The sequence below is a fragment of the Taeniopygia guttata genome, chromosome 31 (genome assembly GCF_048771995.1).
Source record: "Taeniopygia guttata chromosome 31, bTaeGut7.mat, whole genome shotgun sequence".
Classification (NCBI taxonomy): Eukaryota; Metazoa; Chordata; class Aves; order Passeriformes; family Estrildidae; genus Taeniopygia; species Taeniopygia guttata.
This window is the reverse complement of record NC_133056.1, coordinates 3,064,236-3,091,584: the sequence shown is the minus strand read 5'-3', so window position 1 is coordinate 3,091,584 and position 27,349 is coordinate 3,064,236. Positions and strand designations below refer to the sequence as shown.

General features: G+C 47.0%; 1 protein-coding gene and 1 long non-coding RNA gene across 5 annotated transcripts; both read right to left on the bottom strand.

Annotated features, from left to right (window-relative positions):
- Positions 1–14,468: 14,468 nt before the first annotated feature.
- On the bottom strand, positions 14,469–17,186 carry LOC140681108 (uncharacterized). Its single transcript, XR_012052353.1, has 4 exons — positions 17,067–17,186; positions 15,739–15,883; positions 15,251–15,314; positions 14,469–14,621 (listed from the first exon to the last, which is right to left on the bottom strand). It is a non-coding gene; the product is annotated as an uncharacterized lncRNA (long non-coding RNA).
- A 480-nt stretch (positions 17,187–17,666) lies between these two features.
- Positions 17,667–26,977, bottom strand: LOC140681107 (coiled-coil domain-containing protein 180-like). Of its 4 annotated transcripts, none has more exons than XR_012052351.1 (12): positions 26,843–26,977; positions 26,267–26,480; positions 24,623–24,705; positions 22,972–23,081; positions 22,757–22,885; positions 22,483–22,593; positions 21,304–21,399; positions 20,893–21,056; positions 20,637–20,716; positions 19,835–19,914; positions 18,477–18,596; positions 17,667–17,855 (listed from the first exon to the last, which is right to left on the bottom strand). XR_012052351.1 is itself a non-coding variant. In XM_072920488.1 (12 exons), the coding sequence occupies exons 3-11, from the start codon at positions 25,625–25,627 to the stop codon at positions 19,877–19,879; spliced, it is 909 nt and encodes a 302-aa protein (XP_072776589.1). In that variant the 5' UTR covers positions 25,628–25,717; positions 26,267–26,480; positions 26,843–26,977; the 3' UTR covers positions 18,018–18,596; positions 19,835–19,876. The 4 variants fall into 4 exon arrangements, 1 of the variants encoding a protein (XP_072776589.1); XR_012052352.1 differs by having other exon boundaries at positions 26,267–26,392; XM_072920488.1 differs by lacking the exon at positions 17,667–17,855 and adding an exon at positions 25,530–25,717 and having other exon boundaries at positions 18,018–18,596.
- Positions 26,978–27,349: the final 372 nt, after the last annotated feature.

Sequence of the window (27,349 nt, the reverse complement as noted above, 5' to 3'; positions counted from 1 at the left end):
CTGTGCTCGGAGCACTCCATGCAACATCCCGGGCTTCTTGCCCTTCTGCTACAGATGTTTGCAAATTCACGAAGAGGATTCGGGAGGAAGAGAGCAGCGTCATGGGCACTGTGGTCAGAGCGTACCCTCCCATCTCAAAAGCAAGACCAAGTGCTGCCCTGCTGGATTTGCTTGTGCAGGAGGGTCCTTCCAGCCCAAAGCAAGTAAGCAGCCTGTGGCCTGGGTTTGATCCTCCCAGCAATTGCTTGGCCTCCCAAGCCACGCCTGCTGCTCCCTGGAAGGCTTTGAGGCCATGGCAGTGTGGTGGCAAGGGAAGCACTTCTCTGGGGCAGCTGGGCACATTCCTTCCTCTGGCAGCTTTCCAAGTCTCCCCTGCCTTCTCCAGCTGCCTGCCATGATGAGGTACATCCTCGTGGCCAATGAGTTTCCTGAGTACAATCTGTACAGGCCCCTTCTGGATCTGACAGAGGCACAGCCCTCTGACGTGGTGATGGCTCTCCTGCGTGTGGCCCCAGTGTGTGACAGGTACGGGGCCCACGTGTCCACAAGGCTCAGCAGCCCTTCACCCTGTACAGCCTGTCCCAGGTGTCTGACAAACAGAGAATTCTAGGGCCCTCTGGCTGCTCCCTTTGCCAGCCCTGGCCCCTGCCAGCCCCCCAGCATGCTGCCATGCTTCCCCCCTGCCCCTCAGGGGCCAGTCCCCACAGGGCTGGGCTGCCTGCGTGCTGCCAGTGAGGGGCAGTGGGCAGAGGCAGGGCTGGCAGAGCAGCTCAGCTCCCCGCTGCCGCCCAGGCCACGCTGCTGTGTCCCAGACCCCTCTGAGACAGAGCTGTGACCCCACAGAGCTGCTTTGGCCATGTGGAAGAGCATCATGTGCTCGCCCAGGACTGCAGAGCCGGCCATGCTCGTACTCCTCGATGTGCTGGGGAGCTGGCCAGAGCACAGCACGTGCACCTCCGATGGGGACCACACGGCTGTCCTTGCCCTGGCTGTGAGTTTCTGCCTTTGCTGGCCCCAAGGCCACCCCTCCAGCAGCTCTCCATCCTCCCTCCCCCAAGGCGTCTCCCTGCCTCAGGTGCTGGGCTGAAACCTGGCCTTGGGGCAGCTTCAGGGCCACCAGGCCCGGTGCTCCCCCTGCGTCTCTCCGGGCCTCTCCCTCCTGTGCTCAGGACCTGCCACACGGACACCTCGGCACTGAGCGCTGTCTCGAGGGGCTTTGTCCTTTGCAGGCAACTGTGGTGATGTGGAAGATCCTCCAGCTGCCCTGTGTCCCACAGATGGTGACCGTGTATTTCCCCCGCCTGTTTGTCCATCTGCTCTTCCAGGTGTTCTTCAGCACTCGATACCTTCTGGGAGGGATGCCAGCAGCAACACGGCCTTGCCACCAACCCCAGCTGGTGCTCCATGCCTGTCCTCCTGTCCTTGCCAAATCCCTGGGCAGGAGCCAGTGCTCCCAGTGTGACCTGGGCTTTGCTCTGCACACAGGTTTGCAGTGCGGACCCTGAAGGCCCTGCTCTGCCGACTGCACTATGAGGATCTGGTGGTGGCCATGGAAGACAAGGGTGGCTGGGACACACTGCTCTGTGCTGACACTCACCACTGTGCTGTGGGCGTGCTGGCCAGGTGAGACCCCCTGCTCCCCAGCTGTCCCCGGCATGTGTGCCCTGTGCCCGAGGTGCCCCACACAGTCCCCGTGGCTGTGGGCCAGAAGCCCTTGTCACCAAGGGACGGCCAAGGAGGCTGCAAAAGGCTGGAAGAGGAGCGTGCCCAAGAGCAGCAACCTCCCAGAGGGCTCAGCTGCCCCTTGCAGGGTGGTGGAGAAAGGCCAGACCTCTGTGAGTCAGTCCTGGGAGAGGTTTGCCCCCGCTGGCTCAGGGGTTTGGCTCCTATTTCCTCCTGTCAGAGAAATGCACCGCGCATCCGAAGCCGTGTGTTCCGCGATTGCATTCCAGCTGCTCGGGCTGCTCAGCAAAGACACGCCATGCCAGGATTTGGTGGCCCTGGCGTTCCTTGTGGAGGTGAGCCTGAAGGCCAGCGCTGCCTCGCTCAGCTGCCTCCCGGCTCTCTGCCCTCTCTTGGCCGCAGTGCCTGGGATGGAGCCCGCGCCCTGTGCTGCTGCCTGGGCCCGGCCCTGTGCGGTTCTGGGCTCCTGCCGGCCGCTCCCCCGTCACTGCCCTGTGCCTTTCAGGGCCTGGAGCGCCTGAACCTGAGTGAATGCCATGACAGCGTCCTGGAGTTCTTGTCAAAGAACCTGCAGAGCGAGTGCAGGGGGAGGCGTCGCTTGGCACTCAGAGGCCTCGTGGTGCTCGGCACCACCAGTGCCTCGGTGAGAAGAGCGCAGGGGCTGAAGCCGTGCTGCCAGCGTGGGGCTGGGGAAGGCAGTCCCTGGGGCTTGGCTGGCCTTGGGGCACTGAGGCAGCTGCTGCCAGCTCTCCTGCCTCCTGCTGCAGCTGCCCGAGTGCTTTGGCACAGGCCTTTGGCCCCTGGGCCCTGTGGCAGCAGGGTGGTGTTTCACACACTTGTGTTCCACAAGTAGATGGCCATAAGGATGTGGAGCCTGCATGAAAGGCTCGTGGAGCTCCTGCAGGAAAATGACAGTGTCATGCTCAGGATGACCACGGTTCTCCTCAGGGGTTTATTTCTCTGCAATGGTGCCCCAATAACCAGCGCCCTCGCCCTGCACCTGGCTGAGGCACTCCTGCCACTCTTTGACAACGTAAGGCTCTGCGCCTCCAGCCACGGCCAACGGGTGCTACCCGCACACTTTGTGCCCTGTGCACTTACAGGCTGTGCCCAGGTGGGCCTGAAGCAGCTGACGCTGAGGTCTTTCTTCCTTCCTTTCATACAGGAGGATAGCCAGGTGAAGCTGTGCTCCATGTTTGGCTACCGAGATGCTTGATTTTTTTTCCGGAAGAGGATAAAAAGGCCCTGAAGACACACGTGCACCAGAGCCTGCTGCCACTCTCCTTCCACTGCAATGATGAGAACCAGCGAGTGGCAGAGGTGAGGACTCGGCAGCTGCTGCTGTTCCCCTGGCAGGGGCTGGGCTGCCTCCTGCCCTGGCACCTCGCAGGCTGCAGCCTCCTCCAGGCCCTGGCACAGGGACGGGTCCTGCGCCCTGGGCTGTGGGGCCATCTCCGCGTCTCTGCTGCTCTCCAGGCTTCTCAGGAAACGCTGCTTTGTGCGGTCGAGTTCCTGAAGAGGAGGGATCTTGAAAAGCTGGTGAAGAACCAGGAGCTGTGGAAGTTCACCGAGTGCCAGGTAAGGAGGGCCGGGAAGCCGCAGCCCCAGCCTGGAGAAGCCCCCTGAGCGCGGTGCTCGGTGTGCGGGCTGGCAGCTGTGCCCCTGCCCGCTGCTGCAGCCCGAGGCCGCGCGGGCTCTGCTCCAGGCTCCTGCGGCCCGAGCCGGGTGCCCATGGAGCCCCGGCCCGGCGGGGCTGCGGGGCCAACCCTTCCCTCCTGCCGCTCTCTGCAGCTGGCAGAGGACAGCAGCAGCGTGGCCGAGCACCTGCGCCGGGCCCTGCCCTACCTGCAGCGCCCACAGGAGCCCCTGCGAGAGGCGCCGTCAGGTTCATGGGTGAGCCACGAGCCGGGCCAGGAGGCCGTGTGGGCACAGGGCTGGCAGTGCCGCTGGCAGGGAGCTGTGCCGCTGGGCCTGACAGGCTCTGTGTTCCCAGGGATGGCCGGGAGGAGCTTGAGGGGACAGCAGGAAAAGCTCCAGCTGATCTGCAATGGTGAGACAGGGCAGCGGGCTGACAGCGGGGGCTGCTGGGGCGAGCTGCAAGCCCTGCCCCAGCTGTGGGGAGCTCTGCTCTCCTAGGTAGAGCACACAGAGATTTCAGGGACACGTGGGGGATGCGTGGCCAGCAGCTTCGGGCTGATCCCCTTGGTCCCTGATCCCTCCCGGCCATGGCAAGAGCCGGCTGGGATGGCCCTGGCAGGGGGGGCTCCCCTCGGCTCCCCGCAGAGTCGGGATCTGACCGTGGCTCTGTTCCTCTCTCTTGCAGCCCTTGAATGCCTGACAGAGGATGTCAGTAGTGCCATGTCAGAGCTGGCACTTCAAACATTGCATGTGCTCCGGGCAATACAGAGTGGGCGATACTCCATCTTCCAGAAGGTGCAAGATCAAACAGCCCTGTGTGATGTCACACCGACATCTCTGTGATGTAACACAGCTCTCTGTGATGTCACATGGACATCTCTGTGATGTCACTCTGTTATCTTTGTGATGTCACACAGCTCTCTGTGATGTCACACAGACATCTCTGTGATGTCACACTGACCCTGTGATGTCACACAGACATCTCTGTGATGTCACACTGACCCTGTGAGGTCACACAGCTTCTTGTGATATCACACAGCTCTCTGTGACATCACACAGACATCTCTGTGATGTCACATGGACATCTCTATGATGTCACGCAGCTCTCTGTGATGTCACACAGACATATCTGTGATGTCACATAGCTAACTGTGATGTCACAAAACCTCCTGTGATGTCATACAGACATCTCTGAGATGTCACACCACTATCTCTGAGGTGTCACACTGACCCTGTGAGGTCACACAGCTTATTGTGATGTCACAGAGACATATTTGTGATGTCTGAGTGACATCTATGTGATGTCACACAGCTTTTTGTGACATCACACAGACATCTTTGTGATGTCACACAGACATCTCTGTGATGTCACACTGAGACCTCTGTGACGTCACACAGCTCTCTGTGATGTCACACAGTATCTGTAATGTCACACAGCCCCTGTGATGTTACACAGATCTCTGTCATGTCACGCTGCCATCTCTGTGATGTCACGGAGACATTTCTGTGACGTCACACTGACATCTCTGACGTCACACAGCTTTTTGTTATTAACAAAATATTGATTAACAGCTCTACTTTCTAAAAGTGACCAAAGTGGATTTTTAACCTTTCATGTTTGCAGTATGTACATGCATATTCACGGGATAAGACCATGACCACTCACCTGTCTAAATAATTAACAACACTGGGACTCCTATGCTTCTTCATGATTGTGATTTCATTAACGGTTAGTTGCTTCCTCTGCCGTCCCTTAAGTCTTATTTTCTTTATGGCCACCTAAAATGACACTGAAAATCAGTAACTTGAGAAGTTGGTGGCACGAGACCACAAGGCACATGGAGCGAGTGATTTTGCAATGACACAGCTGAGCTGTGCCAAACTGCCTTGTGATTAGGCATGGCAGTAATTAGGAACTGACATTGCAACAGCCCATTGCTCCGCGCCCTTGGAGGCCAGTTACAGGACACGGGGCCACTGAGGTTTTGCCGTGTCCACTTGGTAACAGTGGTGTCCCAACTATCACCCACAAACCTCTGAGCCCACTCCCTGCTGCTTTGTATGGGATTCAGAAGAAGTAATCCATGCCTTAATACTCTGTGGCTACATCCTGGGCTATGGGCAGGGCTTAGGGCTTCTAGGGACGCCTTGCAGATCTCTCCCTATGTGCAGTTCCCAAGTGCAGCACTGCAGGTGGCTGAGGAACTACCGGTAACTCTCAGATGTATTTGCTGGCAGGCAGAGATGAGAATTCAGGACTCTGAAGCTGTAGCCCCAAAGAGCAGTGAGATGCTCTAAGGCACCACCTTTGTTTTAGCAATTGAGAGCGAGTGAGCACATCCTTCTCCGAAAGGAACTGCTGCCCTGCGTGCCTTCCTTCTGGCAGCTGAGAAGGACAAACACTGTCCCCAATGTATTTTGCAGGCTGGTACCAGTCTGTGTTTCTTTTGCCTCTTCAGCACAGCTCTACACAAAGCTGCTCACACCAGATGGGAAAGCCTTTGAGTGCAGCAAAGTCTGCAGGGGATGTTGGCATTTACCTCTCCTCCTGTGGCTTTGTTGAGTGCTCTAACCACAGATTCAGAATGCCTAGAAACAAAACAGAAGCAGAGAAGGGAGAAGCTGTTTATTTCTTAGAGTGAAAGCCAGCCCACACAGGAGATCTCTGCTGTAAATGCCTAAAACCTGCAGGATGCAGGGGGGCTCTGCCAGAAGGCAGATGATGTATTTTCCTCTCAAGTGCATGGGCAGTGTCTGGGCTGGTTGCAGAAGAGTTGGGGTTTACTGCCTCAGCTCCTAAAGGGAATTGATTCTTTCATCTTGGGTTTCAGTTTCTAAACTGTGTGGTTCCTATCCTGACCATGAAGTATTTCCTTCCACAAATCATGGGAAAGAAATGTTCCTGGGAACTGTTATCTCACAGCTTTGATAGGGGCTAGGTTGCTCTTTCAGGCAAGCAAGATTCTTCTTTGTTCATTGGTGTAGCCGTGTGATTTTGAGACATACAAAAATACTGAAGAAATTAACACAGAGCTGTCCCACACTTGAGAGACAAGGAGATCTTCCAGGTCCGGTTCCTTGATGTAGGCAAGACCTCAGCAGCATGGAGATGTCTCTGACAATGCCTTCTGAGCACACTCACAAGTTCTGAGCAGCACTGAAGAGATGGGACAATCTGTCTCCAGTGTCTGAACATGTTTGCAGCTGACCTGATTTCACATTGGATAGACATATTCCAGTGGAACACCTGATATACCAGTGATATACCAGAAGAACACCTGGCCCATGGTTGTGTAGATGCATGTGTGGCTGGACTCACCCCTTGCCAATATATTCCATTTCAGTGTATTTCATCTTGGGATCTTCCGTGTTCACCATTTTCCCTGAGGGAAACAAAATGCAAGATGGTCACTTTAAAGCAGAGATCCCAGCTTCCAGGAGATACAAAAGGCAGCCCCAGTGTCTGGGGGTGGTCAGCTGGTTAGCAACAACCAGCCCTTGACCACCACTGTGGATTATTTCTATTATCTCTACAAGGATATGAAATGCACTTTCAATTCTTTGTGGATGCTGCCAAATTGCAGGGAGTCTGTGACTGAACTCATCTAGTAATGGTGACTGCTAAACATAACTGGGCAAGATGACTGAGTTGGGTAAATTTGTCTTGCCATCAGGTGCCAAGCAAGGCACAAGGAAAGGGAGAAAAATCGTATGCATCAGAAGAAAGGCAGTTCAACAGGGAAAAAAACAAAACCGACCAAAAAAACCTTCCAAACCCAACTAAAAAAAGCACTAACAGAAGAAAAGCAAATCCACAGGAAATTGCCTATCAGCAGAAACTGTTTGACAACCTTGTGTCAGGATAAGATTCTGTATGTGTAGGTGCTGTTTTGAAAGAAAAATATCTACAAACAGAAATTAATCCCCTACCCCCCTTGTCACCCAGTTCTCTCAGTTGATTGCTGATCATGGTGTCACATGGAATGGAACATCCCTTGGGTCAGTCCAGCCCAGCTGCCCCATCCCTGTTCCCTCAGGAACACTTGCCCACCCCAAGCCCAGAGGTTGGAGGGCTTGCAGACACACCTCATGCAGGGTGAGCACAGTGACAAGGACAGGAGAACAGAACAACATTTACTCTTATGAAGGACAGCAGAACAATCCTTTTGTTCCATGTGGTGTCAGTGGCATGGTGGGAGAGGAAACTTTTCCTTTAAGCATCCACCCCAGCACCAGCAGTCATGGTTCCAGGAGGAGTTGTGTTTCCATGACAATCACCTCCAAGGTGGCTTGAACTCTTTCATAGGCAGCCAAGATTTCCTTCTCTGTAGGAGTGTAGTTGGCTTCAGACCCTCTGTAACTTCAGCTCCGGAATCCCAGTGGTCAGCCTCGAGTCTCCCCAGGCTCCTCCTGCCAAAGGCTCCAGGACAAACCATTGCTCCTGGCTGCAGAGTAGAACACATTCTTCACCTCTGCTCCTGTCCTGACTGGGCCAAGGGCTACAGCATGAGCGATCTCCTGCTTGATCTGGGCAAAGGCTTGCTGCTGCGCAGGGCCCCAGTGAAAATCGTTCTTGTGGGTGACCAGGTAGAGAAGGCTCACAGTCTGGTTGTACTCGGGAATGGGCATTCTCCAAAAGCCAATGGCGCATAGGAAAGCTTGTGTGTCCTTCTTGCTGGTTGGTGGGGACATCGCAGTGATCTTATTGGTGACCTCAGTGGGAATATGACACTATCCGTCTTGCAACTTTGCTCCCAGGAACTGGATCTCTCGGGCAGGTCCTTTGACTTTGCTCTTCTTGATGGCGAAGCTGGCTTCCAGCAGAATCTGGATGATCTGTTGTCCTTACTCAAATACTTCCATTGCCGTGTTCCCCCACACAATGATGCCATCGCTGTACTGCAGGAGCCTCTGGCCCCTCTGTTTTCCAGTCCTGGCATGTCAACTCCAGAGCCTGCTGCCATGCTCCCTCCCTGCCCCTCAGGGCCTGGACCCACGTGGGCTGGCTGGCTGCTGCCAGCCAGGGGCAGGAGTCAGAGGCCGGCCTGAGGGCCAGCGCGGGCCCCTGCAGCTGCCCAGGCCACGCTGCTGTGGCTGAGACCCGCCCTGACACAGAGCTCTGGCCCCACAGAGCTGCCGTGACCATGTGGGGGACCATCATGTCCTCGAGCAGGACCGCCGAGCCGGCGCTGCAGATCCTCCTCGATGTGCTGAGCGCCTGGCCAGAGGACAGCGTGTACACCTCTGATGGGGACAGCATAGGGGTCTTTGCCCTGGCTGTGAGTTTCTGGAAGCGGCCTTTGCCAGCCCCCAGGCCACCTCTCCAGCAGCTAGCTCTCTGCCCTGCCCCCAGCTGCATCTCCCTGCCTCAGGCGCTTTTTGGAACTCAAAATGTCCCTCAGACATTTTTGGAGTTTCCAGGGCCTGGTCAGAGGCATTTGAGACCCTGGAAGGCAGCTGGAAACAGCTGTGATTTTGAGTTTGAGCCATGGATTGATTTATGAACTTTGAATGTTGAACAAGCAGTCACCAAAGTTTATATATTATAGTAGAAGTAGTTACAAAGTAGAGAGAAAAAATTTTTAGTATTGTATTGGGGGGGTTTAGCACCTGTACAGGGGGGTTTTTACTTTGTACATGGGGGTCAGAAGTTTTAAGATGGAGGAATGTAGGCCGGTCCTGTTCCTCCTCTTTCTTCTTCCTTACCTCCATGTTCTTGGTGATGTTGGCACTTATGGATTTGTTTAGAGTAGAAAAGCACCATTTAATAAAGGTAGTAGGTATTGGGGAAAAACTGTAAACATGTATCTCGTAATGTATCATATAAAAGATAGCAGCAGCCCTGGGCAGGGGGAGAGAAGAAGAAGACACCAGAAAGAGAGGGAGTCAGGGGTGTGTGTGCCTCTGCCTGAGCTGCTGACTAAACCGCAGTAGCCAGAGAAGACAATCTTTTAGATAGCTTACAATAAACTGCCTTGAGATGGAACAAGAAGAGGCTGCAGAGTTTTCTTTGGAACCACAGGTTGGAGGAGAGACTTTACCACCACATGGAACGCTTAAACCAGGCCGGGGTTCCGACAGCTGTATAGCAACAGCCCCTCAGTTCCATGAGGTTTGTGCTGTCAGCAATGGTCTCCTTGGTTCCTTAGGGTGAAAAGGGCTGCTTGGTTCCATAAGGTTCTCAGTGTCACAGTGGTCTCCTTGGTTCCATGAGGCCCTGCAGTGTCACAAGGTCCCATAGTTTCCAGGAGCCTCTGTCCCTTTAACTATGTCCTTTGTTCCAATGAGACCACACAATGTCACAATGGCCCCTTGGTTCCATGAGGTTCCACAGCATCACCATGGTCTCCTTGGATAGGCAGTATCTCTATGGACCATTGGTTCCATGCGGCCCTGCTGTGTCACAGTGTTTCCTTGGTTCCATGAGGCCCCACTGCATAAAAATGGAATCTTGGTTCTGTGAGGTTCTGTACGGTCACAATGGTGTCCTTGATTCTGGAGACCCTTGGTTCCACGAGGTTCCATGACGTCACAATGGTCTCCTTGGTTCCGACTGGAACAATAGAGCCCTGGTTCCATGAGGTTCCATGATGTCACAATGTTCTCTGTGGTTCTGAACTGCAACAATGGACCCTTGATTCCACACGGTTCCGCGATGTCACAATGGTCTCCTTGGTTGCAGACTGTAACAATGGACCCTTGGTTCCATGAGGTCCCATGATGTCACAATGGTCTCTTTGGTTCTGGACTGGAACAATGGACACTTGCTTCAACAAAGTTCCATGATGTCACAATGATCTTCTTGGTTCCGTGAGGTTCCACGATATCACAATGGTCTCCTTGGTTCCGGACTGTAACAATGGACCCTTGGTTCCATGAGGTCCCATGATGTCACAATGTTCTCTGTGGTTCTGAACTGCAACAATGGACCCTTGATTCCACGCGGTTCTGTGTCACAATGATCTTCTTGATTCCACACGGTTCCGTGATGTCACAATGGTCTCCTTGGTTCCGGACTGTAAGAATGGACCCTTGGTTCTATGGGGTTCCATGATGTCACAATGTTCTCTGTGGTTCTGAACTGCAACAATGGACCCTTGATTCCACGCGGTTCCGTGATGTCACAATGCTCTTCTTGATTCCACGCGGTTCCGTGATGTCACAATGGTCTCCTTGGTTCCAGACTGTAACAATGGACCCTTGGTTCCATGAGGTTCCACAATGTCACAATGGTCTCCTTGGTTACGAACTGTAACTATGGACCCTTGGGTCCACGAGTTTCCACGATGTCACAATGGTCTCCGTGATTCTGGACTGTAACAATGGACACTTGGTTCCATGGGATTCCATGATGTCACAATGGTCTCTTTGGTTCCAGACTGTAACAATGGACACTTGGTTCCACGAGATTCCATGATGTCACAATGGTCTCCTTGGTTCCATGAGGCCTTGCTTTATCACAATGGACCCATGGTTCCATGAGCTTCCGTAATGTCACCATGGTCCTATCAGATCTGCATTGTCACAATGGACAACTGGTTTCATGGGACCCTGGTGTGTCACAATAAACCCTTAGTGCCAATCAAGTTTTCTAGGGTCACAATGGTCTTCCCGGTTCAACAACACCTTGCAGTGTCACAATGGCTGTTTGGTTCCATGAGCTTCCATAGTGTCAGCCATGGTCTCCTTGTTTCTGCAGTGTCACAATGGACCCTTGGTTTCATGAGCTGCCGTAGTGTCACCATGGTCTCCTTGGTTCCATGTGGCCCTGCTGTGTCACAATGGACCCTTGGTTCCATGAGGTACCTAAATGTCACTGGTCTCCTTGGTTCCATGTGGCCCTGCTGTGTCACAATGGTCCCATGAGTCCATGTCCCTTGCTTCCATGAGTTTCTGTACTGTCATCAATGGTTCCTCTCTTCCAATGCGGGCCTGCTGTGTCACAATAAACCCTGGGGTCCATGAAGTTCTTCAGCACCACAATGGCCCTGTGGATCCATGAGGTTCCTTAGTGTCACCACGGTCTCCGTGAATCCACATTGTCATAATGGACAATTCGTACCATGAGTCCCACTGTGTCGCAGTGACCCCTTGTTTCCATGAGGCCCCTCTTTGTCACCATGGACCCTTGGTTCCATAGGTTTTATCCTCTAACAATGGACTCCTTGGTTCTGTGAGTTACCCTGCTTTTTACAGAGGTTTCTTTGCTTGCAACAAGGCCCAGCTGTGCCTCAATGCACCCTTGGTTCCATGAGGATCTGGAGGATCACAAAGGATCCTTTGATCCACAGGGTGTCGAGGAATTTCTCGTGGAACAAAGACATGCTATTCTTGATGCTATTCCTTTGCAGGAGCTGGACAACCCTGGCCTGCAGATTACTGAATTACTTTAGTCAATTTAAAGTACTTAGGACATCCTTGGAAAAACAATAAGCCTTGTACAAACACAATAGTCAATGCTGGACGCTGAGTAGTATATGAAAACTGTCATGTACTATAACCTGATCAGACACTTGTAGAATAACAGCCAATCAATACATGACAATAGCAAATAAATATTCATTGGTTCACATAATATAATTATATATATTACGCTAACCAATGAATGTTAATTTACTATGTATTTTGTAAGGCGATGAAGGAATAAAATATGAAAAAATTAGACAATAAAGGAGGATGACATCAAGCCATATTGGTTTGGGTGTCATTACTCCAGCTGGCTCTCCGTGGGACCCTCTTCAGATTGTCAGCAACAAGGGGTCTTGATTTTCATACCTATTAAAAATGGATTAGGAAATGCTAGGGATCCATATCAACTGGGGATTGCTGATATCAATCTATAAATAGGAAAAGTAAACAGGACAAAACAATTCCCTCTGCACTGTTTTCAATATAGTAGGTTGACTTTAAATACACTTCTGCAATCTGTCGAATTAACAACTGAAGAATTCAAGACTTGAATTATTTCCATGGGCTTGTCTTGTTTGGGTGTTTTGAAGAAATATGAATGAGCCTTTGTCACTAAATTTCTATACTGAAGAGCTCAAGAAAGAAGAGGCCTCTGGAGTAGTAAAGTTCATCACCAACCTCCAAGTTGCTGAGGATCCATCCCCATCAGCGCAGCAATAAACAGAAATGGGCACAGCTTTGTGGCTGCCCCAGTTCTGAGTCCTGGCTGAGCTGCAGCTGCTGCTGTGCCCTTGGCAGGGGCTGAGGCCGTGGGGCAGTGCCCAGAGCAGCCGGGCCTGAGCAGAGCTGTGGGGCCAGAGCCGGCTGGGCTGTGCTGGGGAGAGGCCCTTGGTGCTGCCCAGAGCTCAGGGCAGCTGGCAGAGCTTGCAGGGAGCTGGGCTGGGCTGGCAGAGCCCCGTACGTGGGCCCCGTACCTGTCACACACTGGGGCCACACGCAGGAGAGCCATCACCACGTCACAGGGCTGTGCCTCTGCCAGATCCAGAAGGGGCCTGTACAGATTGTACTCAGGAAACTCATTGGCCACGAGGATGTACCTCATCATGGCAGGCACCTGGAGAAGGCAGGGCAGACTTGGAAAGCTGCCAGAGGAAGGAATGTGCCCAGCTGCCCCAGAGAAGTGCTTCCCTTGCCACCACACTGCCATGGCCTCAAAGGCTTCCAGGGAACAGCAGGCGTGGCTTCGGAGGCCAAGCAATTGCTGGGAGGATCAAATCCAGGCCACAGGCTGCTTACTTGCTTTGGGCTGGAAGGACTCTCCTGCACAAGCAAATCCAGCAGGGCAGCACTTGGTCTTGGGCTCTGACCACAGCACCCGTGACGCTGCTCTTTTCCCCCCGAGTCCTCTTCATGAATTTGCAAACCATCTGTAGCAGAAGGGCAAGAAGCCCGGGATGTTGCATGGAGTGCTCCGAGCACAGTGCTGGGCTGAGCAGTGCCAGCAGGCCCAGCCCAGGTGGGGATGGCTGCAGGTACCTGCGCTGTTCTGCGGAAGCGGCCACGGGTGCGTTCCTGCTCTCGTGTGCGCTGCACGGCTGCACCTGGCAAAGAGCGAGCGCAGCCCGAGCTGAGGGGCTGCGGGAGAGGCCGGAGAACACAGCCCAGCCCTGCACTGCCCAGGCAGGGACAGCCCCGCGCCGCCCCAGGGCATGGAGCACGGCTGTGGGGTGTCTGCCCGGCCCCTATTCCATCCTGTCCATGGGCATGGCCCCAGGGGATGGGATGGGATGGGATGGGATGGGATGGGATGGGATGGGATGGGATGGGATGGGATGGGATGGGATGGGATGGGATGGGATGGGATGGGATGCGATGCGATGCGATGCGATGCGATGCGATGCGATGGGATGGGATGGGATGGGATGGGATGGGATGGGATGGGATGGGATGCGATGGGATGCGATGGGATGGGATGCGATGGGATGGGATGCGATGGGATGGGATGGGATGCGATGGGATGGGATGGGATGGGATGGGATGGGATGCGATGGGATGCGATGGGATGGGATGGGATGCGATGGGATGCGATGGGATGGGATGCGATGGGATGCGATGGGATGGGATGCGATGGGATGGGATGCGATGGTACCAGCATAGAATCAACAGTGCACCAGCTAGTGTAGGAATCCTGAGGATATTTAGAATAATGTTTTCATTCTCAATTTGGACATTTACACAGTGCTGGCAACATTTATATTTTTATACATTTATATTTTTATATATTTATATGCCAGCAAGACACAGGCAGAGTTGACAATGTTTTAAAAGGTTTTTGTTATGGCAACAAATTAATGGAAACTGAAAAATTAATACTTAGGTACAAATACTTAGCTTAAAACCACAGGCTGAGAACACTGTGATGAAAGACAGATGAAAAAAAAAATTATGCAAAGGGTTTCTATAAGGGTAAAAGATTGAAAAGAATGGTTGTGAACTGTTTTATACACTCCATTTTCCCATAAAAGGATCTGTGTGCTTTGTAAGCAAACTAAGAAAAAAATTACTTTCTACTCATTCTCAGCAAAAAGACTTTTCCTATTTCTCCTTAATTTGGACAAGACTGCCTTCACCTTCAAATTTATTCTCTTGCTCACTTATCTGTGTAATGCTTAGTCCCTGTTCTGCATGCTCATTTTCTTCACTTTTATGAGGCATACTCTCCTCATCTTTTTCTTCCTCTGTTTCTTCAATTTCCTGTGCCAAGATCACCTGTTTCTCTGTTAGCTTTTTTTCTCCAGCTGATTTTTGACAACTGTCCCCATCTTCTGGCACCAGCTGACAGAGGTGATCGTCCTGCTCTGCTCTGGGCTGGGATGTCCTTGCCTCGAGCCCTGGGGGTAATTTTGATTGCCACAATGTCAGAAAGACCTAAAGCTATTAGAGAAATGTCCAAAGGAGGGACACAGAGATAGTGAAGGGTCAGGAGGGGAAACCATACAAGAAGTGGCTGAAGGCATTTGGTTCTGCTGTAGGAGACTGAGGTCACACCTCACTGGCGGCTGCAGCTCCTCTCAGGGGCAGTGAAGGGGCAGCTCTGATCTCTGTGACAGGGACAGGACTCGGGGAATGGCTGGAGCTGTGCCAGGGGAGGATTAGTCTGGAGATTAGGAAAAGGTTCTTTCCTCAGAGGGTGGCCAGGTACTGCCCAGGCTCCCCAGGGAATGGGCACAGCCCCAAAGCTGCCAGAGTTCCAGGAGAGTTTGGACAATGCTCTCAGGGATACACAGGGTGAGATTGTTGGGGTGTCTGGGCAGGGCCAAGAGTTGGACTTTCACAATCCCTATTGGTCCCTTCCAACTCAGGATACTCTGATTTTCCTCTCTTTGCACGATGCTCTCAGCTTGCTGCTCCACCATATGTTCACCTTCTGAAGCCTCGACTACTTATTTACAGTTAAAGCAGAGTTCTTCTGGTTACAATCCAAAGAAATACAGATTGAAAAACAACCAAGCAGAAATACCTGTTTGGACTGTTGAGGTATTATTTTGATCTTGAACTGTGGAGTCTATTGTGTCTTGCAAGTTCTAAAAGCAAAACAACAACAAAAAACACCCACCACAGCATTTTAAAATATAGATTTGCTTTCTTCTAAAAAATCCATATCCCTTCTCAAATATATCTATTTCAGTAAGATAGGCTAGTCTTGAAAAGATCACTCACTATCTAAAGAACCTGTAACACTCAAATCAATTGCTGAAAATCTGTTACCTTGTAGTTTTCTGTTCAAAAGCCAAGTGAATTTGCTAAAATTCTGTTTGTAACAAGGACAGAGTTAAAAGTGCGGGACTGAGAAATGTTTTGGTTTCCCTCTGCTCTCTCTACCAAAAGCACTTTATTCAATGGCTGAAACGGTACTTTATGTAATCTGAATTTCAAAGGTAAATTTTCTCTAAAGTGAAAAAGTAATACACCAGTAAGGTTTTAAACCAGAAGAAATTTTCTTTTTACCTGTTTGAAGATTTCCTTCACATTAAAATGCTGGCTGATGGATATACTATAAGAAATCAACTCCCACAAAATAGCTTTTGGATAAGCCATTACTTCATTCATTACAATCTGCTTGAATGTCTCATTCCTGTCAAATTGAAGATCACTGTTTAAGAGATTAAAATATTAGAAATAAAATTAAGTGTGACTACAGTGCCCTTAAATATAAGTTTTTTGATAAATCTCATAAAACCTTTAGGCTAAACATTGTCATTGATCTGTTTATACTGAATACAATTACATCCTGGCTTGTTGGAGATTAGTTCATTACAAATAAATAAATGCACAAAAATTAAGAAATATTTCCAATAAAGCCTTTTACATCCTTCCTTTTGGATGGGGAACTGTTCAAACTCTGCTTACGTAAGAGAGGTCAAATTACTGTCTTTCTTGGTAGTTCTACACTGTGCTCAGCTGTGACTGAGCCTTTCTGGTTTATTTTCATTTTACTTGAAAATAAAAACTAATGGTTCAAGCTGAGTCTAGATTCAAGAAAAATCGGTGTTTACACTTGTTTTCATTTACATTTGCTTTGTCTTCTAAACAAAGATAACTATGGGGAATTTAGGTATGTATTCAGATAGGTTACATTGTATTTTCACTTGGTCTGTTGCCTCCGGCTTTTTAAAAATTGTATGAATGATTATTAAGAGTATCAAACCACCACAATCCCACTATAAGGCGTGTAAGACTGCCCCTCATGTCCATATTGCTCTTCTAATGTGCCTCTGATCTAACAGGCAGAAAAGACCCCTGGGTGTGAGAACAGAGCTGCTTCCTCTCGGGTTTCACACCTGCTGCTAAAATGTTTAGCAAAAAGAGCAGTATTGTACCAATTTTTAAAGGGTTTTTAAGGTTGCAAATGCCTAATCACGAGAAGGATAACAGAGAGCTTACCAAAATTAAATACTTTGGCTACTTAAAGATCTTAGTCCCTGCAACTTTGAATGAGATCAAGTCTGTGAGTGCAGACGTGATGGTGCAGACCAACTTTTGATTCCTGTGATTCAAGAATCTGAACTACTTTTACCTTCTGAATAAGGCATGGATGTGATGGTATGCACAGGAATACTGATGTGGTATGGTTTTTGAATTATAGCAGTCTTTCTTCATCCCATTCCTAAACTGTGGGTATTATTTGCCTTAACCTTGTTCAATATGTGCATTATTTTATATTCTTACATGAAGTGAAACACTCTTTTTTCCATACCTTCACACAACAGCATAAACAAGGCCTAAGTAGTACAACCAGTGTTAAAATATGCTTTACTTTTATACAAAATTCATACCTAGCTCTAATTTGATCTAGAGAAGAAAGGGCATTCTCCAAATATTCCTTCAGCTCTTCTTCACAGCTTGCCATTTTCATTTTTTCCAAAATTGTATCCAGATCATCCTTCATCACCTAAGGCCACATTAAAAAGCTAATAAAAACAGTTTAGTATATACTAAAATCTCCATAACTATTTAGGATTCAAGTAATTTGATTATGAATGTATATTCCACACCAAGACCTTAGCAAAACTTATCATCTGTGAAGATCTTCCTTGATAATGCACAGCTCTGACACAGCCACCCCAAGCTGGCTGTTGTAGCTATGAGAATTTGGCATCCAACCGGACTCCATACCTGCACAAGATCTCATAATAGCAACTTACAGCCACTTTGTACAGAAAGCAGCAGTGATCTTTATCACTTTTGCCATATCAAGAATAAGACAGGACTGTCCATTCAGTGTGAATCAAGCATTTAGCAAAAATGCACTTGACGGAATGAAACTTAAAAGTAGAAATTCCAATATAAAAGTCAGATATTTCTAGCAGCTGTTTTGAATTCCAGAGGGTTCTTTGTATTAAGAAGACTTTTCTTTACATTATGCCACATCATTGTTTTTATGTTTATACCTATATTATGTCATCCTGTTCCAATCTGTATTTATCTACTTTTTCCTCAAGTACATCTTCCTGCTGTGACAGTTTGAGTAGATGGACATCCCACAGACCCATGGCCTCCTGAACACAGCTGTACAAGCCTTGACAATGCTGCTCATGCCATTTAGCCATCTCCTTAAAATCACTCTAAAGAAAAACATTCCAGTGAACAACTCATTTTTAAACTGCTGCAAGGTGAAAGGAATGAATAAGAGGATATGTAACATGGGAAAAGGCTGCATGGAACTATACAAATGGTGTTCAATATTGTGTCTTCTATATGGTGACTAAAAAAAAATCCAAGTAAACTGGGTAAGAATGTGGATTTTTATTCTACAAGCTGAGAGTATCAAAACTTCTGTTTATTCTGACATGGCAAAGCACTGAATCATATTCTACAATTTATCTCTTTAGGAACAACTGCGTGGTCATTTTTATGTATAGAATCACAACATCTGGGAGATCATTTAAATCTATTCCTCTGCCTTCAGACAGACTGGGCCATACGTCATTCATACCTAGCATATGTATTTCAGATATAAATGATAATAAAAATGCAATATATTACAAACAATAAACACAGTAATTATGAACTCTTTCATGTGAAACTCTTCCACACCAAACCTTGTTTCTTTGTAGTGTTTAGTCACACTATGGAGCTCTTTCTAATGTGACATCAATAGCCTACAATGTAGAAGGCATTGCAGATAGGAGCACAGAAATAACAGACTAATGCCAAGAAGATAAAAGCAAATGTAATTAACATACATCCATGTGCTCCAGTTCTTCTTCAAACCTGTGTTTTAGTTTCTCAGTCATCTGAAGCATGTTGGAATGTACAATTTCAACATCTTCTACTGTGCAAATGTTCTTATCCAACAGGGTCATCTAAATGAAAAGAATAGCAAATTATTGACATGCATGACTTTCAGAAAGCATGACTAAACTTAGTGTTTCTTCTCTTGTGATGGACAGAGAAAGACTCAGCCTCCTATATCCCACATTTGTTTACTAAACACTACAATTACACTGGATACAGAAGGAGAAACTGAGACAGAGAGCAAGACAGATTTGCCAAGATAGATTTAGCACAAAGGCTGAAGGTCCTTACATTCTCCACATAAACACAGGACAGAACCCCCTTCATTACTGGCATTTGTTACAGCTTTTACACATTTCAAGTACAAATGCCAAACACTACTGTGAAACTAAATGGATGGTTACTTTTTGAACTAAGACAGAGGTTAAAAACTAATTTCACTTGTTATCTCAGTGTTTGGTGGATCCTCAAACACATTCTACTGTAATGGCACACTGTACCACGGCTACCACACCCAAAACTGGGACACTCACCTTGCAGGTCTGCACTTTTTCCTGACATTTGCCCTGCACCAGCTCATACTGGACACGCAATTTCTCCACAAACTCTGCACTATGGGTGTCTGAATGGTATGGAACAGACCACAGTCAAAATTCTGTATTTCACAGTGCAGTGTGAAAAGGAAACATGACAAGAGGCCATGTGCTGAATCTCAGCAGAGGGAACAGATCCCAGCAGTGTCACACATCTGTGTGACACTAACAACCAATCAAATAAGATGCTTTAATACACAGCCCTTTATAATCATGCTTAGAAGTAGCAAGTTATTTACAATTGCTACCAGCTTCTTTGCTACCATACAGGCTACAAACATCACAACAAGACGTGCTCTGGAGCAAGAGAAGGCAGGCACACAGAGGGAAGGCACCCTACAGGACATAGAGAAAGGAAGTACCTCCAGTACTTCTTCCCCTCTTCTTCTCCAAGAGTTAAAAAGGAGTACATTTTTGTATGATTGAAAACTGCTCCATGTCAAAATTAAACTTTCATTTCCCCAGATTAATTCTAACCAAGCCAGTTCCTGCTAGATGTGACCATGTACAAGTGTTTGTACCAGCCAAAGGAAAGTGATGTCACAGGCAGCTTCTTTGGGTCTTACTGCCAGCTCAAAGCAACTGAGAAGGCGGGATGGAACAAAGAATAGAGCAAACGTGCACTTTCAAAGCAACTGTATGCCTCATCATTGCCCAGGAAAAAAGAAAGTATTGCTTGAATTCCAGACTGTTTGTATGATTTCCCAACTTACCTATACTTGTGTTTAAATTCTCCAGAGTTCTGTACCATTCATTTAAGTCAGATTTTGTATGTGTTGGAGGCAGCAAGGCACTATCAAAGTAGTAAACAAGAGTCAGGTATTCTAAAATACAAACCAGTCACGTGTATATAAAACTATTAAAAAATACAAAATTATGAATCAGAGCATCCATGCTACTGTGCTTTATTTTATTTACAGCCATCTTGCAATGAAAATCAACCAAAGAGACTGTTGTTGTTCAAGGCCAACTGTTTACTACCCAACAAGGAACTGTTATCTACCTTGCTCCCAACATCCACTGTAAAAAAACTCCCTGTAAATACAGTAATGCATTGCACCCAAAAATGCTTTTTGTGTTCAGGATGGATATTCAAACACAGCAGTGTCAGATTTCTATCCATATTCCTCTCTGAATTTATTACACAAATTAAACCCCTTGGAGAAAAAAACACCAACTTCTAGTTCTCCACCCATCTTTGTCTGCCCAGTTCTACCAGTTTCAAATGTCAGTAATATTTACTTTTGCATTCCTGCATTTTTAGCCCACAATCACCACTTCTTTAGTGTAGCTGGTGCAGTGAAAATCAAGAATGCTTTTCCATTAAAAAGAGCTGTAGAAAAATAGGGTTTGACCCTGTCTTACTGCTGAATTTAACAATCACACACTGACAGAAAGCAAAGTGCATTTTGTAGCCAAGCTCCTCACATTAACTCCAGCAAGAACTGTTTTCCTTTATACTATATCCTCTTTTGCCATATCCAATATGCTGCGAAACCCTCAGTCTCTGTTCACCAAGTACAATTTGCTCCTTAATCATATTTTCCATTTTCACAGCTGGGGGATTCTGTACTTCTTCACTTGCCATAAATTCTCTGCAGGATGGAAAAAAGATACGTATAATGGAAACATGATATCAAACATGATATCATACATGATATGTATAAAGAAAAAATAACTTTTTTTAACTTGTGGTTTTATAGAAACCACAAGTGAACACTAGTCACTTTGTGTTATTCATTGTCCAAAATAAGATTGCAAAACTTCTGACCTGAAGCTCTGAATAACACAGTTCTTTTGGATGAGCTTCCAGTCCTTGACTCTCTCTTGCCACTTCAGTTGATGCAATTTTTCTTTCTCAAGCTCCAATTTCATTAGATTAAAGAGCAGCTTGGCAGTTGCCCTCTCATTACCCAGCAATGCTCTGTTTATATTCTGCATATTAAAAAAAAAAAACAAAACTAGGAGTAGAAGCAGCATACAACATGCAAAAACGAACAAAAAAATATATCTTCTACAGAAAATGAGGTGAAAAAAGAATACAAATTATTACAAATACCCTGCAAAGTAGAAATCTCTCTATATTTCAGTGATTGATAGGCAGAAAAAATTAATTTCAGCTAGGAAAAAAGACATTCTAGGAATATTCAGACTGCTATCCTGTTCCAGGTAAAACATTTACCATTGCCTTATTGTTTATGAGCTTGTGAACATCAGCTGCCAAGAAGAAGGAAATTTCCTCCAGTTTCACTGTATACTTGGTCAGTACCTCTGTTATCTGTGCAATGAAAGAATAAAGAAAAGAAACAACAAAACGTTAACTCAAATATCAGTATCCCAAATTAAAAAACTACATGAGCAAGAGATTTTTTTCCATTAAAATTAATTCCATTCGATTCATTAATTATTCATTAATTAAAACTATTAAAGTGAATTAAAATTAATTGGATGACACACAGATTGAAAAGTAAATTTTAAAATATTAATCTTAGTTACTTTAAAGACTAACTTTTTCAGTAATTCATAAAAACAGTAACTAAAACATTCTACTTTGCTACTACTCAGCTGATTGCTCTTTAATACCTGTGATAATTGAGTGCTCTGCAGACTGGCCATAATATGAATTTAAAAATCTAACTAAATTCCTTTCAAATATCTGAAGGGAATCCACCAGTGCCTGTTTTGAGTGAACACAAAATTAAAGCAAATGTGTTCATCTCTGAAATTTATCGTAACTAATCCAACAGAAAGGTTACTGGTGGTACTCTTGGACCTATTCATCGTACCTGAATTACAAAAAGAGAAGCAACTGGCACTGGTAGAACAAACAGCTCTTCTTTGCCTACAAGGACAGTGCAGCAAGCTCTTCCACAGTCTATTTTTTTAATCCAAACATTTCCTATGATGTTCAATGACTTTTACAGGTTAGGCTGAAAACTACAAAACTGCAACATGTCTGCTAGCGACATCCAGCCAACCCAAACTAAAATCAAGCTAGGTCATGTCTAAGCTCCTTCTCAACTGCAGAATGGTTATGTCCCCCCCAAAAATAACAGACCAAATCAAAGTTTGACCTACACAACCCTCCTGGGAAATAAAAGCAGCTTGTATATTCCTTGCACCTTCAGCATAAGTAATTGTGAAAGAAACACCTTCAAACTAGGAAAAAAGTGGCTTCTCCTGATTATGTGGGTATAAAATGAATAGTTTATTGGGGAAAAGAAAGCAATCACCACACAACAGAACTACAGGCAGACCTCTGACTCCTTTGGAAACAAGCTACTCTTTGCTCTGCACCCAGCATTGTATCAGCAAATACCAATCTTATGCTTAAGTAACAGTTATTAAGACTGCAGCTCACTTTCATGGCTCGACTCCTTTCAGTCTCCTTTAGGGATGCATCCATTGCCCTGATACACTTCCTTCTGTTTGAGGACTCCTCGTGTATCATATTCCAGAGTTCTTCCAAACCCTGCAATAAAAATGTACTTTCAATTTCACTGAAAAGTGAAAACACATAAAAGAAAATTTAAAAAGTAAAAACCCAATAATTTTGGACTCCAGCAAGCCATAAGAAGACGCTACGCAGAGCAGATACAAGTAACTGCAGTTGAGCCAATGCTGAGTTGCCTTACTTCAAATGAGAAGGCTTCCAAAGCCATGTCAGATGCAACCTTTTCAAACAGAAGTTTACTCTTTTCATCTGATTTCATCACTTGAAGCTGAAGGAGTTCTTGAAGATTCAAAACAGAGGCTGCCATCTCCTGTAACAGTAGGTCAGTGTGATCATTTGAATCTTGGGCCCTGACCTTAGAAGAGCTCCAGACTGGATAAAAAACTCCTGCCTTACCCTGCCAATGCAGCCCAGCTCTCGCTGCATTCCCATCACTTCTCTATCGTGATGCTTTTGCCGCCGTTCTGCCAGGTTCTTCCATGTACTGCTGCCTGTTTCCTCAGGAACTGCCAAGGAAGAAATGAGCATTCTATAGCCTGGAACTGTTGCGGCAGAACACGGGATGCATGAACAGTAAATGCCAAAATCGACACTATGACCGCTGTAGTTTGTGCAGCTTTCACAGTGTGCAACATCTTTCCAAGGGAAGTTCAATCTTAGCAAATGCAGGTTAAAAATACTAGGGCATATTTTAAACTTCTGATTTTCAGAAGGATAACAGCATAGAACTATCAATTAAGCTCAGGTACAATATAAAAAATTTGCAACATTTCTGGAATGAGATCTGATTACATCAGAACTGGAATTTATCATCTAAACATAACATGTGATTGACCAACAATTTCACAACTGTCTCTTTTTTTTTCTATTAGAAGCCTCGTCATCTTCAAAATTACCTACATAGCATCAAAAATGTGTCAGGCCATTTCCCAAGCTTGATTTTTGTTACCTTGCAGGAGAAAGAGTACCAACGTGGGTGTAACCAAACTGTGTACTCTACTCCCCTCTACCTCATTTTATGATGACCTGCTAATGATGGGTGGTTTTCAGCACACCTGACCACCAGGATAAAAGTGTTAAAATGAGAGAGGCAAGCCCTGCAAGGTGAGGTGGTATTTCTTTATCCTTAAAATGATTCAGCTGGGGAAGCAGCTGCACCATCTATCCAGCGAGGGTCATCTGTGCTAATGGGCCATAATGAACTGATTATGGAGTAGCAGAATGGGAAGCTGAAACGACTACCATGTACTCCAAAAATATTCTAGCATTCATGGGATTACATCATTCCATTCCATTATGAAGCTCCCTGCACTGAGGGATGTACCACATGAACTCCACTGTATATAATTCAGGCAGTCTGGGGACTTGGGACACCACCACCACTGGATATCCAGAGGAGGATCTGAACTTCCACAGGGCCACCCATTGTGGCAGCACATTTCTCCCTCTCTCAGGATTTTTCATAGAGGTGCACAGAGAGAAATTAAAGAGAAAACAATTTCTATTTCTGCTCCTTGTTTTTCTCATGTGGAATGTGTTTGGAGAATTGTTTACCTAGGGTGATTGCTTGATTGGATTCTGGTGAGGATGGTTTGAGCCTGATGGCCAATCCAACCCACCTGGGGCTGGACTCTCCAGAGAGGGTGACGAGTTGTGTTAGAGATATAGAGTTAGAGAAAGTAATATGTGGTTTTAGTATCTTCCTTTATATAGTATATTAATGTATTTTAGCATAGTTATAATAAAGAAATCATTCAGCCTTCTGAATTGAGTCAGACATCATAATTTCTTCCCATTGGGTTCGCCTGCATTTACATTCTGACAGGACTGCAACCACTGCAACCCTGACCAACAGGGTGCCAGGTGGTACTCTGACTTTGTGGTTTTAAACCACTTTTGCTGTATCATTGCATTTGCTGTAATCTTTCTAATAAATTGTAACTCCAGTTTGAAATCTCTCACAAGGTAACAGCTAAACCTGTTACATGTACCACACTTCCTGTGACTGTAAATTAAAATAGATGACATTAAGGGAAACCAGTTTTACCAACTACATCGGGCAGGCCTCTGACTTCCTCAGCTGAACTTGCACCTACGTTTCCCCATGCCTCTGGAAAAGTTGTAGATTGTCTGAAACAGAAAGAGAATAAAGCTTCAATTTGTATTAAAAATGCACCAGAAGAAGGACTAACATAATAGTATAATACACTTTAATTGGCAAAATTTAACATTAAAGTGAACATAAGTGTCATTCTAACTTTAAAGAATATAATTCAAAGAATCAAAGTTGCCTCTTCTGAGATGAATTGAAGTCTGGGTAGATCCCAATTCTAAATCTATTAGGATGGCATTACAGCAATATATGCTAGATTTAGAACATGTAAACTACAGAGACTTACAGAATAGCTCTAAAAGGTAAAAAACCTAGGAACTCTTAAGGAGACACTGGCAAGAAATGTGGAAATAGCCTTTATCTGCCCAGTGCTTTTCCCAACAGCTTGGGCACTGTGCTTGTCCTTGGGGTCAGTGAGAATCCCTGTATTGCTATTCAGCAGCTGGATCAGGGTAAAAAAGGATGGATGCATTAACTCCATTCTTGTTCATTACATTATCTTACTGCATCATCATGTAAGCCATTTACTTGGAAATACAGCCTAAAAAATATTTGTCAGACTGGGTGTAAATCTAGATTGCTAAGAGCAAAGACAATTTCTTTTTAAAAGGAAAACCATACAATATGTCTGCCATTGCAAATATTAGTCTGGTAGCCTGCACTTCAACAGGCAGCAAGCAGTTCATTACACTAAATTTACATGTGGTGAGGAGACAATCTGTTACAAGTCCTTAGTGCTATGAGCAAGAATACACCAGTATATAATTCCCGGTGAAAATCTGTCCATTTCATTCCTTTAGTTAAGAACATATAATTGGGGTTTTATGCTTCTGTTCCCTACCTGTCTGACTGTGGCTTTTTTGTGAAGTCACTGATGGGTGTTGTTCCAACACATTTCTGCTGATTACTCATCAGAAATGGCATGGCATCAGCAAACATTTCTGAATGCCTATTTAAAGGGAGCTTTTTACTCTTCTTAGAGGACTTTGTCTTCTTCTTTCCTTCATCCAAAAGGTGGGCTAAGTGAGCCTTCAAAGAACCATAATCTCAACAATTAGAATTCCTTCGAACCTACTGAATGGAGAACTGGGACAAAATAATGAATGAAAAATAGTAGGGGAAACACAGCAGAAGAGAAAGGTAAAACAATGAACCCTACATACCACACACATAACCATTTTCCTCTAAGGCTATTTTCAAAATGAGAAAAAAAGAAAAAGGATAATCTTTTCCTCAGAGAGGAAAAGTGGACAAACTGGATGGTGTTGCCTTGCTTACAGTTACCAAAAAAGTAAAGAGCAGAGTGAGAAATGCCTGAATCTGGATAACTATGCCTTTAAATGTTTTACTGCTGTGTTATGATTCTGCCTTCAGTTAATATAACCTGATATACAACAAAGAGATGGGAACACATGTACATGCACTGGAGAGCATATGCTGGAGATAACACATTCATTTTTTACTAAAACAAACCAAAACCAGAAACTATGAAAATGACCTGGGGCATTTCAACAGCCAGAAAACTGACTAACACAACAAATTCCTTTGGCTTTTCCTCAATCCTTTGCTTTTTTTTACCTTGGCCTTGAAGATCTGTTTACAGCCTTCCTCTCTGTGAACATGTCACACTCCTCCTATCGAGATCTAGTGACTGATCGCAGCTGAGTGGCCGGGCCTGCTTCCAGAAGAACTGGCAACTGCAAGCTGGGAGCCAAGAGGAGACACAACACTTCACTGGGAAAAGGGCCTTCCTTGCTCCTTGAATCACAGAGTGGTTTGGGCTGGAAGAGACCTACAAGATTATCTTAGATCATCTTCCAACCTCCTGCTGTGGGCAGGGGCACCTTGTGCTATCCCAGGTTGCCCAAAGCCCTGTCCAACCTGGCCTTGGACACTGCCAGGGATCCAGGGGCAGCCACAGCTGCTCTGGGCACCTGTGCCAGGGCCTGCCCACCCTCACAGGGAACAATTCCTTCCCAATATCCCATCAAAACCTGCCCTGTGGCACTTTGAAGCCATCCCCCCTCGTCCTGCCACTCCAGGCCCTTGTCCAAAGTCCCTCCCCAGCTCTTTTGGAGCCCTGCAAGGGGCTCTGAGGTCTCCCCGCAGCCTTCTCTTCTGCAGACGGAGCACCCCCAGCTCTCCCAGCCTGACCTAGAGCACAGAAGCTGCAGCCTCCAAAGCAGCTCCGGCAGACTCCCGGCGGTGAAACTCCACGCCGAGCGCTGCTCCCCTTCCCGGCGCTGCGGGGTCGCTCCCGGGGTCGCTCCCGCTCTCTCCCCGCGCCCCGCGGGCCTCAGGCGGAGCCGCGCGTGCCGGTGCCAGCCCAGCGGGGGCGGGAGCGGGGCCGGCCCCGCCTCACCCACAGCGCCCCCGGTGGCCGCTGCCGCAGCACCCGGAGGCCGCCCCGCCGGGTCCCGGCCTGCCCGCCCCGCGGGAGCAGAGCTCCGGAGCCGCGGAGCGCAGCCCCGCTTTGTGCTCGTCTCTGCACAAGGCAGGCCAGACTTCCCACGTCCGCACCTTTCAGCTCATCACGGGAATGAGAACACACCAACCCTTGGGGGAAGAAACCTCTTAAGGTCTCAGCCTCTGATAAACAATCAATAATGATAGTGTTCATAGGCATTAATCAAAAGCCCTAGAGCAGTGGCTCAGCATAAT

Bases quoted from the DNA above. Each gene is read 5' to 3' on its own strand.
- LOC140681107 (XM_072920488.1), bottom strand. From the start codon at position 25,627: ATGTTTGCTGATGCCATGCCATTTCTGATGAGTAATCAGCAGAAATGT. The intron at 22,594-22,756 runs GTAAGGCAACTC...TTTTTATTGCAG, and splicing joins TGGAAGCCTTCTCATTTGAA to GGTTTGGAAGAACTCTGGAA. The intron at 21,400-22,482 runs GTGAGCTGCAGT...TTCATTGCACAG, and splicing joins AAAGGAGTCGAGCCATGAAA to ATAACAGAGGTACTGACCAA.